This window comes from Rhinoraja longicauda, chromosome 7 (genome assembly GCF_053455715.1).
Source record: "Rhinoraja longicauda isolate Sanriku21f chromosome 7, sRhiLon1.1, whole genome shotgun sequence".
NCBI lineage: Eukaryota > Metazoa > Chordata > Chondrichthyes > Rajiformes > Arhynchobatidae > Rhinoraja > Rhinoraja longicauda.
The window spans coordinates 46,378,542-46,396,013 of record NC_135959.1 but is presented as its reverse complement, the minus strand read 5'-3'; the positions used below and the strand labels follow the sequence as shown (position 1 = coordinate 46,396,013).

Sequence of the window (17,472 nt, the reverse complement as noted above, 5' to 3'; positions counted from 1 at the left end):
TGTTTTAAGTCTCTACCCTAGAAAAGCAATCCATATAACAAAGGGCCATTAGATACAGAGCAAATGGAAAGCCAAAAATCTCAACGGAATTAGATATTCGGTCCTGAAAACCGACCTAGTAGAATTACCCGGTTACGTTCGTTTTAAATCTCTACCCTACAAAAGCAATCAATATTTTAAAAAAGTGCCATTGGATACAGAGCATATGGAAAGCCAAAAATCGCAACGGAACTGGATATTCAGACCTGAAAATTGACTCAGTGGAATTACCTTCTTATGCTACAAATAGTTGTAGGCATTAAAATATGAGCAATCGCAGTTGCGGGAGCAGTCAGCTTTGTTGAGTTGGAAATTAATTGCAATATAAATGTGCCGAAGATATTCCATTGAATCAAATATATATTGCAAATATATGAAAGGCAATAAATTCAGCAGAAAATAGAAACAAGGAACTGCAGATGGCAGTGCACAAAAAAAGACGCAACTTCTGGAGTAACTCAGCGGGTCAGGCAGCTGGCAGATTGAAGAAAGATCCAGACCGGAAACGTCACCTGGACATGTTCCCTAGAGAAGCTGCTTGACCAGCTGAGTTATTCCAGCGCTTTGTATAGTTTTATTTGCAATAAATTGACGGTTGGAATCCGTTACAAATCCTTGTTATAATGCATCGTTTCCCTGATAAATGGATGACAGGTTAGCCAGATTATGTTTTTCATATTTAATGATTTAGAATACTAAAGATGGCAAATTCTCCCTGTACTTCTCAAATACTGGGGACACTGGAATTGGCTTAAAATCTGAAACTAAATATTGAGTCTTTGCAACTGATCAAAATATTGAGTCTTTGCATCATTTACAAAACTGCATACAATGAATAGTGCATTTGTCTACAAATCATATGTATACCCATTAAATGCAGCACAATAATTAATAGATAATGCTACGAGATTTTCATTTTGGAGTTGTGCCCAAACGTTTGTTAAGAAATATGCCAAATGGATGTTACAACATACATATTGCAAATATCATTTTAGAATATAAATATCTTACCGAAAAAGAACCCATAGGAAAAGTGAATAAAGAAAAGAAAATCGAAGTCAATGAAGCTGCATAAGATTGCAAAATTCAGAGGTTCAGCAAAGGTCAAATAAATGTGGCTTTGTAAACAAGATGAACACACACTACAGAAGTCGTAATTCTCTGCTACACATTTTAATTGCCAGGGAAATTAACCATAAATGGGTACCCGAGGAATGTTATTAATATTACGCAATGCCTATTTAAGAAATTCAGTAGCCCGAAGGATCGATAAAATGAAATACTGTAGTTCACTTGATTCAGTACTTTTATTTATTTTATCTTTGCCTTTAGTAATGTTTAAAATCGTTTATTTATACTGATTTCGCCTGCTCAGTAAGTTATCTTATGAGACAAACTTATCTCGGTGAAATTTGCCACATTGATCAATCGCTGATTCACAATTCACCGCGATAACACTAATATCATTTTTTATGTTTTATCCATAGAAACATTCACGCAGAGAATAACTGTATTACTGTGTATTAGCCGGAGAATACGGCCTGCATTTACACATTCCTTTTAAGTTTATTGCATCTAATCGATCAATCTCGAAATAATGATCTTCACATATATATTTCATTAATTTATTGCAAAGTGGTGTTCTAATGAACACCAAGTTCTAATGAATATAGTGTGTAAGAATATAGTGTATAAGAACGAACTGCAGATGCTGGTTTAAACCGAAGATAGACACAAAAAGCTGGAATAATTCAGCGGGATAGGCAGCATTTCTGGAAAGAAGGAATGGGTGACGTTGCGGGTTGAGACCCTTCTTCACCCATTCCTTTTCTCCAGAGATGCTGTCTGCCCCGCTGAGTTACTCCAGCATTTTGTGTCTACCTTATAATGAATATAGTTTGGAAGCAGCCTTTTAACACAATGGGCGTGTTCATGATTTGTTAGAAAGTAACAACTGCTGTAATTTAAACATTATTACGTTGGCTCAATTTTATACTCTCCCCCCCCCCCCCCACCATTTCTGAAATAATGGATTTTTCAATTTTCCCATTAATATTATTAACATTTCATTTATCTATTTTGCTCAAATATATTATTTATTTACACCCAATTTTTTTTAAAGGTTCCTGGTATTTTAAGAAAGATTTGCCTGTTTTATTTTACACACTCGTAGAATTAAAGTAGGGGTTGTTGTTTTGTTTTATAAATGCAGCAAATCACCATCGATTAGCAGATAATGGAGTAAAAACAAAAACTGTGAAATATTTGGATTCGTTTTCATTAAAATCGATCAGTGGTTATAATTGCATGTCAAGTGGCCTTTATGGCAAAGAGAATGGCGTTACAAGTGTAACCTTACCAGACTGAAATCGCCCTGCATCACATACTAAATTCAAATGGGCATAATCCACACCAGTGATTCAGTCTGACAGATACTGTATTATAAAAAAAATCCACAAGGAAATGAATTAATTGAGTCAATATCAAATTGTTACATATACAGAGTTAAATACACTGCGTTGCGGTTAATCAAATTACGAAAGCATCATGTTTTGACTGTGTCACTTCAGAACGTGTATCCATCAGTCTCATTTCAATCATCATAAAATGGGCAATTTAAAGCACCCGTTTGATACTTCCATCCTTTTTGTAACTAACACGATTTTGAAAACAACTTTGGGATTCCCACTGGACTTTGTGAAGTTTTTAAAATTCCTCACAAACATGCTCCCACCAAATCAGTCTGAAGAAGGGTCTCGACCCGAAACGTCACCCATTCCTTCCCTCCAGAGATGCTCCCTGTCCCGCTGAGTTACTCGTTACTCCAGCATTTAGTGTCTATCGCCCTGCTCATTATTTCAAACCTTGGTATCGTGATACACAGTAAACCAGCTCCCAGTGAGAAAAGTGAATCAGATTTGTTTTTAATGTTGAATCTTTTATTATTCATTGGCAACTATTATCGTTAAATCGCTTTAGATATCAACTCAATTTGGTACTGGTCTAATATGATTAGATTGAATTAAGATATCAGCATTCAAGCTCATATTAATATGGGAAATATAAATCACAGTTTTAGTGGAGTTAGGTAGTCGAAATCTCTTTGCTGCCTGTATACCAGTATCCAAATTAGGAAATATAAAATTTATCATGGGCACAATTCAGCGGACTCGTGGTTTACTTTCTACATATGCTTACCTCATCATTAAACATTTCGCTGAACAAGGAGAAATTAGCTTACTCAGCTTCGTGGGCAATCAGCAGGTGGCCGACACAAAATATATATTTTAAATTTTATTCATGTGCTTCTTTCTCCCACTTTGTGTGTTGCTTTTAGGCTTAAGTTTATTTGCACTCATTCCACGAATACGGGCATCATTTGGTAATAACAGGACCCTAACGAATGAAATACTGATGATCTTTCTGATTATAAGGTTAATTTCTGATAGATTAAAATGGTTAGGAAATTTAAAATCAGCTTCTGAGACAGCAAGTTTGTAAATTGCCTCGGTTTCCAAAGCTTTGGCGGTCAGCTGTGTTTCTGGATTTGTAGAAGAGTTTTGTGCTTCTAGAAAAGGAAACCAGATGTAATAAAGACATTATGATACTATTGGTAACATTTATTTTAATCATTGTTTAATCCCAGCTTTCTCGTCAACTTCTGCACGAAAACCATTACTCTTAAACGGCGAAATTACACATTTTTTTAGTTAAGCCATCATCTTGTAATTGTCATATCGGATATTTAGGAATGCTGATTTTTAGTTGACATTAAATAAATATTTTTCTTTTGAGGATGATTTGACACCAACGGAATAAAAAATAGCTTATAGGCCCACGCAGAATCCAATTTTATTGCAGACCCGTCTTAGTTCATTGCAATCATGTCAACTTTAGATTGAACTATAGGATTTACGTTGCAGAATAAAAGCGCAGCCTGTGGTTTCATCGGGAAAGTGCCAGATTTGTAGTCAGGAAAGCAGCTCGTCTCTCATTATCACACACCGCTCCTTTACTACAACGTTGCACTCAAAAGTCGCTCACCTGAAACTTTATCTTAACATCTAACAACGTAGACATAAAACCTGTTTATTCTGGGGGGGGGGGGGGGGGAGGAGAGAAAAGTAAGGTAAGTCTCACTTATATGTACCCGCTACCTTCACCAATTCGCGAGATAAATAAAGTAGCTGAATGTGAAAAGACTGCTGTCTCAAGATTATTGGCGATACCAACCGTACCATACCTCAAGCTGGAGATGACAAAACCAGCCATCTAGTCAACACATCCGGCTGTCAGAGATGCCATATTTTGAGTGCGCTGGGGACATGAAACAGACTTGTCTAGGTAACTAATCCTCCCCCTCCCCGCTTACCCAATGCTTCTGACCGCTGTCAGCCAGCACAGTCGCTTTCTTCACACATAGATCTCCAAGCCAGTCTTTCGAGGAGGAGGGGGTGGGGGTGGGGGAGGGGGGGAAGGAAAAAAAGTGATTCAGAAGTCCATTAAACGTGCAGACAGGATCGCACGGTGTCCCTGCTCACCCCCAGCCATCGCCGCTGTCACATTGTGTGAGAATGCATGGTTGAACCTCACTTGTCACCAGGGGGAGGATAACGCCACGCCTCCGCCCACCAAAAAAAACCTCCTCACTCTGGGTGCAAGATGCGGATGGAGAGCCCGCAAACTCCCCTTGTTTAAAAACAACCGGACCAAAAACAAAATCATAAACCACCTTTGTAAACGCGTTTGCCCAGAAACAATCGGGGTGATGAGTTATATTGCACGCTGCTCTTGTAACTTTGCTAAAAAGATATGTTTAAAATTTATCTTGTGTTCATTTTTAATTTTAAGAATATGGAACTCGATATGGTGCAAGTGACTTTTTAAAAATATATTTCAGAATTTGTTTAGACAATTACGGACTCATGTTGCACGCGGATGGTGAAAAACAACACCAAATCAGTATGTTTAATTTCCGATTTATATCGTTTAATGTCATTAAAGATTTACAAAACATGTCATTTGTTCCAAATATCAGCAAAAAGTTACATGCCAACATCGTTTCAGCAACTTACTATGAACTACTAGTTTTTACAATCTTGGGGCCATGGACCGTGCGTGGACTTACCACCGGAGCCTGTGATCCCTTGCCTGGGATCGACGCTCCAACCGCGGCCTGCGGATTTCAACATTGAGGAGCGCGCAGTCTCGGTTAGAGACTGATGTCGGGAAGCTCCAAAGTCGCAGGAGATTCAACCAGCTCCGACCCGGGGTCCGATCGCCCGGCGCGGGGGAGCTGAGATCCCCCGATGCGGGAGCTTGATCGCCCCGCTGCGGAGGGCTCGACCGTCGGCTGCAGGAGCCAAGATCGCCCGACAACGGAAAGTTCGAGTGCTCCGATCGCGGGAGAACAGAGAAGGGAGTGCGCTGGGGACATGAAACAGACTTGTCTAGGTAACTAAGGAATGAGGAATGTGGGGGAAGTCGCTGTGGTGGATGTTCATGTTTAAAATTTATTTGGGTGTCTTGTTGCTCTTTATTGGTATGACTATGGCAAATCAACATTTTCGTATGTTGTAAAACATACTTGGCTAATAAAGTACTATTACGATTATGAAAATATAGATAAAATGTAATCATAACGAATTACATCAAAACGCAAAACCCTCTTTCAAAGAGGAAAAAATACACCGTGTTCTAAGATTACCTCTCAGTATTGCGATATGTGTAGTTCAATTTTATACATTATCCGTACCTAATAGCATGCGCTTTACTCAATTCCATCAGGAGTCACATAAATTGTTGCAGATCACATGATTCGTTTTCACTTTCCACGACCCTGTCCCGATGAAGAACTGTCACCAAGGTATTTGCTTTAGATTACAGTATTACTGTTAAAAGTGAGCAGAATTGGACATATCCAGGATTATATTGTGCATTGCATGATCTAAGAGAAGCAATGTAATTTTGTCTGGATTAAAGGAGGTGGGGTGAGGCAAAGGGAGGGGGTTGTTCCCCTCTCCCCTTGTCCCCTTCCATCTCTATCCCTACTTCTGACTTTACATTTCACTCCTCTTCGTCTCACCTTCCGTGACACCCTTTTGTCCCCTTTTCATCCCCAGCCTTTGCTGCTTACTGCACCTTTCGACCTATTAATTCCTCTCACCTGTATCCACCAAACACTTTGTGTAGGAAGGAACTGCAGATGCTGGTTTCCACCAAAGATAGACACAAAATGCTGGAGTAAATCAGTGGGTCAGGCAGCATCTCTGGAGAAAAGGAATAGGTGACGTTTTGGGTCAAGACCCGTCTTCAGACCTGGATGCTGCCCGTCCTGCTGGGTTACTCCAGCATTTTGTGTCTATCTTCCACCTGTCACTTCCTGGGCTTCGTCCTGTCCCCACCTCTCTTTTCCAACTTTTTTTCCCCACTATTCCAATCAGTCTGAAGACAAAACATCATCTGTCCATTCCCTCCCCAGATGGTGCCTGACCTGCTGAGATTCTCCAGCACTTTTTTTTTTGTAAACCAGTATCTGCAGTTCCTTGTTTCTCCAGCAGTTTTGCTCAAGATTCCAGCATCTGCAATTCCTGGCATCTGTTTCATTTAATCTGCCTTAAACTATCTCCCTCCCCAAAGCATCCGTATCCACGCCGAGGGAGAGTGGGAATGCACGTAATTGAATGCATTGACAGTTCAATCAATGGTTCATGAGCAACAGAGTAGGAAAAAAAATGGCAGTGACAGAATAATTATGTGATTGCACAGCATGTAGTCTGAAAAAGAATATTTTAAATAGATGTTTAAGGAACATTTAGATAGGACCGGTTGAGGGGGAAATGGGCCAAATGCAGGTAGGTGGGACTAGTGTAGATGTGGCATGTTATCAGCATGGTCAAGTTGGGCTGAAGGGCCCATTTTCACACTGACATGTGGTCTGATAAAAATGCTCATGAAACTGATATAATTGATTTAGCACGTGGAGCTGTGCAGAAATCAATTTCAAGGCATAGAGAGAATGGATTAGGATACAAGAGCTCATTGTATTCTGGAAGTTTAGATGGAAAAGAGTTGTCAGACGAGTGCAAGACGTACAGGTATGTAGGTTAATTGGCTGGGTAAAATGTAAAAAATTGTCCCTAGTGGGTGTAGGATAGTGTTAATGTACGGGGATCACTGGGCGGCACGGACTTGGAGGGCCGTAAAGGCCTGTTTCCGGCTGTATATATATGATGATGATGATGATGATGATTGTTTTAAATAACAGAACTACCATTTTATTTATTTTTTTCCCCCTAGTTTATTCTATTCAGATCATTTTGCACAGACATTTGCTTCTGGTGTTGGCACATCTTTTAAAGTACCCTGTGATACTGTGGGCTTGCACTAGAGGGCACCATGTAGCGAGGCATCGAGTGTTATTGCCCTAAAGCTCCAGGGATCTGGATTCATGGAATTTATTGGCAAATTTCATCCAATTTCTTCCCAAATTAAAAACCCACATCAGAGTTAACCTATATGGTAGGTCACTGGCAAAAGGAATCAAGTGGGGGGGGGGGTGGGGTGGTTTTGCTCCTTTAGGACCAGATGAGAGCTCTTGCGTAGCTACAAAGAAAAGATCAGTTGATTTAACATTCATAGTTATGTAAAGGCTTTGCGATTTCCTAAACCTAGAAACTGTCATGTTCTACTTTCATGGTCTTCAACTTCCACCATGCGCACCTTTTATATTGATCTTAGAGACTAGATTTGGCTAAATGCTGGATACCTTCCCATTGCGTTTGCTTTGAAGACAATATCCATTAGCTATTTAAAATTGAAGTAGTTGCCTGTCTTGTTGACTTTCAGCTGAAAGACTGTAGAGATGACCAGTGTCAGAAATATAACAGTCCTTTACAAATTGAAAATACCACCCACTTTAAGAACATACTTTACTTGACCTGTTAATATTAGAGCCAATTAAAATACTAAAAGTGCAAATAAAACAGACCCAAATGGTTCTTCTATTCCAACCAGTGTCTTAAACAGGAGCAAGATCCAACGATTCAAGAGCCTTGCTGTATTACATGTATTGTGAGACCAGGGCTCAGAGGTCACAGTCTCCGGGCGAGGGGGAAGCCCCACCAAAATATCAGCCCGCAAAGTCCATTATGGGAATGGATCTGCTGGCTCAAGCTATGCCAGAGTTCAAGAGCCCCAGCCATTGGCAGCAAATTCAACCTGCTGATTGGCATGGAGGTCCTGATGAGGTAGAGCACCTCACTGGGTCTAGGTACCACTTTTTCTGGGGGGGGGGGGGGGGGGGGGGGGAAGAGGGGGGAAGGAGAGAAAGAGACTTCAAGTGTGCTCTTGAAATTTTGTCTAGATTAAAGGAGGTGCCAGATTACTCGTTGCTGGAAAGATCAGTGGTGGGCCTGTCCAAACAATTGATAAATCCAAATTTGTCAGAAAGACGAAGTCTGAAAATAATTTATTTTGTATTCAACTCTAACCAATATTTAATTTCTGCTTGGATTAAATTTGGGTGCTTCTAATCATCTAATTGTACCAAAAATCCACACATGTCCTTTTCTGGATGATGCTTCATGACTATTGAAGGACATGTTCTGGTTTGGAGAGATTCTTTAAGAACCCCCATTCATGAGCAAATTCAATTAGTATTTATGCAACTGTGCCCAAGTAGTCACTTGTGCTGTCAAAATGATCCCCTACCTAGGAATTGAAGGAGATGCAGATGTTTAGACCAAGTAAATCAAACCCACTATCCGTAGTGTACAAGATAAATGTGGAATTATTGGAGCAACTTTAACCGAGTAATAACGTAACCTGACGGGAAATTTTATTATCTTTTTAAAATCGAGCTGCGAGGAATGCTATAGTTGAAAGTCAAACCCAAGACATCCCTGCACCTACACCTACCCTGCACGACCTTGGACTCAAACCAAGTTATTGATAGCTAGCGACTGCAGCGACATTAACCTCGTCCAATATTGCTCCAGATTTGCAACCCAAGTTAGTTACTGGAGGTTTGTTTTTCGTTTTGTATTCCTACCATGCGTGGTAATAAAAGAGTGCAGAGCACGTGGACGTGAAGAGTTTTATTGTTTCAAAAAAAAATCTAGATTTGCAAATCGCTGGGAGGGTGCGCCCTCCGCTGGCCGCGGCTCCGCAGTTTTTCAATGACTGACCGGCGCATTTAACGCCACAGTTCTATTAAACTGCAAATCTACAAATTAAAAAAGGCAGAAACGACCTACTTCGCACGAGTCATGGAGATAATCGATTACAGATAGTCCATTATCAGTCACATTTTAAACACGAAGGGGGAGAAATCTGCAATGTCTCCCAGTTTCTATCCACCACCGATTCTGCACATTAATACTGGAACTGCGCGGGAAATGCAAAGGCACCCCGAATGAAACATTTTTAAAAAGTGTTAAATTAGTTTATCGTGCGCTCGGAGCACCTGCCGGGTACGTTGACTGTTCGTGTCAGCTGAAAGTTCAAACCAAGGCGGCATCAAACTCTTGGAAGGTGAAAGATGAACCCTTGTGCCCCGCTGTAATCACCGACTCACCCCACTTAGTCAGTGCAATGGGTGACTGGAGGGGGGTTGGTCAGCTCCAAGGTCGCTTTCTGTCGGTGGGCATCGATGGACAGCAGTTCGTTCACCTCGTTCTGTTGGTTCTCTTGCCTCCTGGACAGGTGGCCGGTGTGGTGATGTGACCTGGCGCAGCAAGCCTGCCGAGTGCACGCCTTAACTATCAGGTACAACAACTCGGCCACGTTCAACAGCACGCAGACGCCAGAAACCACCATCATGAAAATGGTGAACACAGTCTTCTCCGTGGGCCTGGAAATGAAACAGTCAACGATGTTGGGACAGGGCCAGGAGCTGCACTTGACCAGACGGGCCATCCGGAACCCACCGTACAGGAAATACAGCATGTAAGTGAAGACCGTCTCGAAGACGATGCGAAAGAAGATGCTGATGACATAAGTCCACCAGAAAGCGCCAACAATCCGCATCTTCCGTTTTCTCAAGGCATCCACCTGCTCCCTCTTCAGGAAGCCCTGCCGTTTCTCCAGGGACCTCTTCTCTTCGTGCTGCTTGTAGGCGACGTGCAGCGAGACGAGCAGGGCGGGGGTGGAGATGAAGATGAGTTGCAGGCACCAGAGTCTGATGTGAGACATTGGGAAGAACTCGTCGTAGCACACGTTCTTGCAGCCGGGCTGCAGGGTATTGCAGATGAAGTCCGACTGCTCGTCACCCCAAACACTTTCAGTCGCCACCACCAGAATCATGATTCTGAAGACGAAGATCACCGTGAGCCAGATTTTTCCAATGCTGGTCGAGTATCTGTTGACTCCTCCCAGAATAAGGTGCAGCTGTCCCCAGTTCATCTTCCTACTTTAGTCGGACCTATATTGAAACATTGAAACCCAAGTTGAAACACATTGAAAATTTAGATTCATACAGTTGTAGTCAAAAAGCATGGAAACTGGTCCTTCAGCTCAACTCGTTGATGCCGACCAACCTATCCCATCTAAGATAGTCCCATTTCCAAGCGTCGGGCCCCGCCACACATTTCCCATCCACATTATCTGATCAAATATCTCAAATGCTGTTGTAGCACCTGCTTCAACTACATTCTCTAGTCTCGATCCGAAGCGTCACCTATCCATGTTCTCCAGAGATTCTGTCTGACCTGCTGAATTACTCCAGCACGTTGCCTTTTTGTGCACCTTCTTTGGCAGATCGTGCCATATACCCACCACCCTACGAGTGAAAGTCTCCCCCCCCCCCCTCCCCCACGAGTTCCTATTAAATCTCCCCGACCTTAAACCCAAATCTAAATTATAAGGATAATTACACAATTGTGTTACACAATTTACGCTGAACGTCAGGACCCATGGCCCGCGTGGCTTCAACAATAGCTTGGTTTCACGAATCAATCTCGGCCTTTATTAATTGAAAGATACAGCTTCGAAACAGCCCCATCGGTCCGCGCCGACCATCGATCACCCGCTCACACTAGTTCCATCATACCCTACTTTCTCATCCGCTCCCTACTGGGACAATTTTACACAGGCCAATTAACCTCCAAACCCGCACGTCTTTGGATGTAGGAGGAAACCGGAGCAGACCCACCCGGTCACATGGAGAACGTGCAAACTCCACACAATCAGCACCCGAGATCAGGATTGGAAACGGGTCTCTGTCACAGAGAGGCATCACGTCTACCAGTCGCACCACCCATTTATCCAAAAGATCTCTCCCACCCGAAAATTCCCATGTCCATTCCACAGATGCTGCCTGGCCCGCTGAGTTACTCCAGCACTTTTGTTCAAGGTTCTAGCATCTGTAATCGTGTTTCATCTTAATCCATAAAGCATAGGAGCAGAATTAGGCTATTCAACGTATCGAGTCCGCTGCGCCATTCGCCTTCCCCCGCAACTATTGACAACATTCCCTGGCTAAAGTAATTCCTCCTCATCCCCATTCTAAAGGTACGTTATTTTATTCTGAGGCTGTGCCCTCTGGTTCTAGACTCCCATAATTGGAAATATCCTTTCAACCTGTTGGATATCTTCCCACCTGGCATATTAGCCGAACTATTTAGATCCATCAACACCCCCTGCCCGCCACATATCAGGTTTGTTCTACCCCCACCTCTTCCAGCTTTAACACCCCCCCCCCAAATCAGTCTGAAGGGTCGTGACTCGAAACATCACCTATCCATGATCTTCAGAGTTTCTGCCCGAACCACCGAATTACGCCAGCACTTTGTGTTCGATGCTAGATTCATAGCCTTAGCCTCCTCAAACCCAAAGTGGTTATCAGAGATGGAAGTCGTATTAATAGTTGTACATTCGAGATAAATTTGATTAAACCCAGTCTTAAACAACCACAGCGCTATTTTTGCGATACAACCGCTCATAGTTGCAAGTTGGGATTGCGCCAGTCAACAAGTGTTCCCCTCGAGCGCACAAACCCAATCATAAAGTGCCCACATTCACGGGTTAGTTATTCGCCACCTTTGGCCAGAACCAGTGTCCGGGAACACTAATTGGCCACAGTATTGCAAGTTAGTCAACCCTGAATGAGATCGGTAAAAAAAATACAATCTGTGCAGGTCAAAGTCCGAGAGTGTCTAAGTGGCGGCAAACTATTGTTCAGAGAAGCAAACAGATTAATTATTTGCTCAAATCCAAAACTCTCGGTCTGGGAAGATTTTGAGAAGGAAGTTTAGCTTTCAAAGTGGCCCAACTTCTCGGGTTCTTTATTAATGAAATTCGGCGTTTCTGCTAATTTGTGCACAGCTTTCGTCAAGAACTTCAAAAAGCAACTGCAGCCACCGTGCATCATTAACGCTGGCCACTCAAGTATATTGTTTTTTTAAACAACTAATCGAAAGTTAATTGGCATTAAACCGCCTATGTTCAAATGTCACCCAACTAAAAGTGCCTTCAATGTAAACCAAACAATTTACAAGGAAATAAAAATCAGTTACTTACCAATATGGGAATCCAGTACAGAGAAAGTTTGGAATAGAATTTAAAATAGAAACCAGTCTTAACTGCACCCCCGTGTTTAACACCGCTTCTCGTGTGTATATTTATAAAGATAAGATTTTAAAGTGTCCCGGAGCCATTCAAAGTCAAGCGAATTTTAAGACGTTTAGAAGTTCTCTGCTACATCACGTTACATTAACTATACATTAAAGCAAAGCGAAGCTGTTTAAACTTCATCTAGGGTTTCCTGCATTCGCCAAGTCCAGGAGTGAGGATACGTGGAACGACTTCGCACACTCCTAGTTTAACCTCACCATAAGTTAATTACTATTTCTCCCTAAAGAAACGACTTCCTGTCCAAAAATTTGTGTTTACTCGCGCAATCCTACTGTAAAACTGTAAATCGGCTTCGATGCTTGCATTATAGCCGTTCCTTCCCTCCCTCCCGTACCCATCTCACTCCCTTGGTGGCGACTCACCTGAATGACGCAACACTGCGAGAGAGTGCAACAGGGGAGCTTTTATATGGCGAGCGGAACCCCGGGCACAACACTTGAAGGAAATGTGCGCATCATGTGCAGGCAGATCAGCTGAAAGCGGCCAAATGCGCGGAGCCAATAAGCGTAAAACTGGCTGGACCCAAGGCCACCAAACGGAAATAAAACAGTGTGGGATATGTCAAAAGTCATTCACCTTAGAAATTTGCCGCCTATCTATAGATGCTGCCTCTCCTGAATATTTCTGTAATATCCTGTTCTTTTTCGCACTTGAGGGCGCTATTAAATAACTAATAGATGAAAGTACAGTAACAGTTCAGTCTGAAGAAGGGTCTCGACCCGAAACGTCACCCATTCCTTCTCTCCCGAGATGCTGCCTGACCTGCTGAGTTACTCCAGCATTTTTTTGTGAATAAAAACCTTCGATTTGTACCAGCATCTGCAGTTATCTTCTTATAACAGAACTACTGTAATGGCAGTTTCTATACCTTCTCAAAGTCCAACTTCGATAGCCATTACTGCTCGGGGATGGAATGGAGGTATAGCTTACGCACAGCACACACCGCACTCTGAGATAACAAAAACAAATCTTCCAAACGCTGTTTCTTGATTAATTGGTCTTTATTAAAGTAGCACAAATCAAAGAGTAATTCGTAACTTTTCGTTCTTATCAACTGTTTCTTCTTCAAACAATACAGTAAAAATCATGTAGTCATTACCGTGTGGTCCTTGTGAGTGTAGCTGGTGCAAGTGTGGCAGTCGTGAGTGTGGCAGACGTGAGTGTGACTGGCACGAGTGTGTCAGACGTGAGTGTGACTGGCGTGAGTGTGACTGGCGCGAGCGTGGTAAAAAACAATTCTCTCCATCCTCCGAGACTAAACTCACCCACAATCTCTGTCGCTATGCTAGCCTCCTTCCATGTGGACACTCCCCATTACGTATCAAATCACACCCACAAGCATGCAAAAAATACAGAAACTAGAAATATTAAACATAGCCATAATACAATCACAGTAACTAAATTAGGCATAAATGGCCCCTACACACCGGCCCCTAATTGTTCTGCATATATAACAAAGCAATTACCAATAGATACTAAAAGGAACTATAAAAGCTTAATATTTATCAAAAACAAAAATAATTGCATTATATGTTGGCATTTAAACTTCTTTAGCGATTCTTCAATCTTCTCCTTCACCTTCTAGAAGCAGACATATCTTGGTTATTGGTCTTACCAAGATGTTGTCCTTAGTCTGAAGTCGTACAGTACGCACAAAACCTTTAACGTCTGGCACGATCTCCAGTATCTTTTTACGAAGTTTCGACAACATGTGATTTCTTCCTCCATGTCTGATCTGTTCATGAATATGTCGTAACAGCAATGTTGAAATATGAAAGTCCTTCGAGAGAATAATAGGATGTTTAGCTTCTTCAGGCATCGCTAGTTTATTTAGGCGACCACCTAGTCTCAGAAGTCCTTTATCCAGTATCGGGTCAAGCCTGTATAAACAACTACTTCTTTTAACACCATGTTCACCAGCTTGTAATGCTGATAGCTCTTCCTTATATTCTTGTCTTTAACAGAAAGAGATAACTGCATTTTCCACCTTAAAAAGATCATCCGGACATAAACACTGTCCCCGGTATGATGTCTTAAAGACTTGCATCTCTCTGTCAACCTTTTCTTTCAGCTTGCCAGGATTCGATTCAAAGCTACTCATAGCAGCCCGAGTTTCCTTTCTCTTACAAGTTCACTGCAAAAGCATTGTTTTTAATTTAAGAAACCAAACCAGTCTTCAACTTATTCCATGATGAGAAATGGGTAATTAAATAGTTTGTTGAATCCAATGGATCCTTAATAATGGCGTTCACTAAGATGTCTTGCTTGATCTCCGGATCATTAGCAGAGATTTCAGTATCCAGGTTAAACTTTGGCCATTCTCGGTCTGGTTTACAGAGAAACTCTGGCCCATTGATCCATCTCTTACTGCTTAAGAAGCCGTCTGCTGTTAATCCTCTAGAGGCTTCATCCGCAGGATTTTCCTTGGTATTAATATACTTCCACTGTGATACATTAGTAGCATCCCTTACAAAAGAGATCCTGTTTGCGACAAATGTTAGGAAGCGCTTATTTTCATTGTTGATGTACTAAAGAACTGTCATGCTATCAGTCCAGAAGGTAGATTCCTCCAGCTTAAGCTGCAGTTCTTTTTGCAGCAATATGTCAATTCTGACAGCTAAGACTGCGGCTGCAAGCTCCATTCTGGGAATCGTCATTTGCTTCAGTGGTGCCACTCTGGCCTTTCCCATTAAGAATGCAGCATGTACCTCATTGTTATCATTTTCCAGTCTCAGATATGAAACAATACCATAACCACTTTCACTTGCGTCAGAAAAGTGATGCGGCTGTGCAAATTTGATTCGACCAAAGTTTATAGGCTTCATACACCGGCCCACTCTGAACTCCAAGATCTTGTCGAGATCTTATAGACAATAGACAATAGGTGCAGGAGGAGGCCATTCAGCCCTTCGAGCCAGCACCACCATTCAATGTCAATTATAAAAGACGAAATTGCTGAGCATTTGGATAGCAGTAACAGGATCATTCCGAGTCAGCATGGATTTACGAAGGGGAAATCATGCTTGACAAATCTACTGGAATTTTTTGAGGATGTAACTAGGAAAATTGACAGGGGAGAGTCAGTGGATGTGGTGTACCTCGACTTTCAGAAAGCCTTCGACAAGGTCCCACATAGGAGATTAGTGGGCAAAATTAGAGCACATGGTATTGGGGGTAGGGTACTGACATGGATAGAAAATTGGTTGACAGACAGAAAGCAAAAAGTGGGGATAAATGGGTCCCTTTCGGAATGGCAGGCAGTGACCAGTGGGGTACCGCAAGGTTCGGTGCTGGGACCCCAGCTATTTACGATATACATTAATGACTTAGATGAAGGGATTAAAAGTACCATTAGCAAATTTGCAGATGATACTAAGCTGGGGGGTAGTGTGAATTGTGAGGAAGATGCAATAAGGCTGCAGGGTGACTTGGACAGGTTGTGTGAATGGGCGGATACATGGCAGATGCAGTTTAATGTAGATAAGTGTGAGGTTATTCACTTTGGAAGTAAGAATAGAAAGGCAGATTACTATCTGAATGGTGTCAAGTTAGGAAGAGGGGATGTTCAACGAGATCTGGGTGTCCTAGTGCATCAGTCACTGAAAGGAAGCATGCAGGTACAGCAGGCAGTGAAGAAAGCCAATGGAATGTTGGCCTTCATAACAAGAGGAGTTGAGTATAGGAGCAAAGAGGTCCTTCTACAGTTGTACCGGGCCCTGGTGAGACCGCACCTGGAGTACTGTGTGCAGTTTTGGTCTCCAAATTTGAGGAAGGATATTCTTGCTATGGAGGGCGTGCAGCGTAGGTTCACTAGGTTAATTCCCGGAATGGCGGGACTGTCGTATGTTGAAAGGCTGGAGCAATTAGGCTTGTATACACTGGAATTTAGAAGGATGAGGGGGGATCTTATTGAAACATATAAGATAATTAGGGGATTGGACACATTAGAGGCAGGAAACATGTTCCCAATGTTGGGGGAGTCCAGAATAAGGGGCCACAGTTTAAGAATAAGGGGTAGGCCATTTAGAACGGAGATGAGGAAGATCATTTTCAGTCAGAGAGTGATGAAGGTGTGGAATTCTCTGCCTCAGAAGGCAGTGGAGGCCAGTTCGTTGGATGCTTTCAAGAGAGAGCTGGATAGAGCTCTTAAGGATAGCGGAGTGAGGGGGTATGGGGAGAAGGTAGGAACGGGGTACTGATTGAGAGTGATCAGCCATGATCGCATTGAATGGCGATGCTGGCTCGAAGGGCTGAATGGCCTACACCTGCACCTATTGTCTATTGTCTATTGTCTAATGTGATCATGGCTGATCATACTCAATCAGTACCCTGTTCCTGCCTTCTCCCCATACCCCCGACTCCGCTATCCTTGAGCTCTATCTAGCTCTCTCTTGAATGCATTCAGAGAATTGGCCTCCACTGCCTTCTGAGGCAGAGAATTCCACAGATTCACAACTCACCGACTGAAAAAGTTTTTCCTCATCTCAGTTCCAAATGGCCTACCCCTTATCCTTAAACTGTGGCCCCTTGTTCTGGACTCCCCCAACATTAGGAACATGTTTAAGATCCCCTCTCATCCTTCTAACCACTCTGTCCAACGCTGAGAGAAGATTTGCGTTATACTCTCATCCCATCCAAGTTTCTTCTTACAGAGATCCTGCAAAATTAACTTGGCTGGAGTGTAAATGGGGTAAGAAATCCCAAAGGGTCGTAAACAGAACCAATCACAGTCTTGTACATGGTCGCTCCTGAATCGAAATTCTGAACTTGAACACATCTGTTTCAACGCACCAGTGCAAT

The 17,472-nt window shown here is 42.4% G+C and overlaps 1 protein-coding gene across 1 annotated transcript; it reads right to left on the bottom strand.

Moving 5' to 3' along the window:
- Positions 1–9,098: 9,098 nt before the first annotated feature.
- gjb8 (gap junction protein beta 8) lies at positions 9,099–12,755 on the bottom strand. Its single transcript, XM_078403088.1, has 2 exons — positions 12,559–12,755; positions 9,099–10,462 (listed from the first exon to the last, which is right to left on the bottom strand). The coding sequence occupies exon 2, from the start codon at positions 10,441–10,443 to the stop codon at positions 9,622–9,624; it is 822 nt and encodes a 273-aa protein (XP_078259214.1). The 5' UTR covers positions 10,444–10,462; positions 12,559–12,755; the 3' UTR covers positions 9,099–9,621.
- Between the last annotated feature and the right edge of the window lie 4,717 nt (positions 12,756–17,472).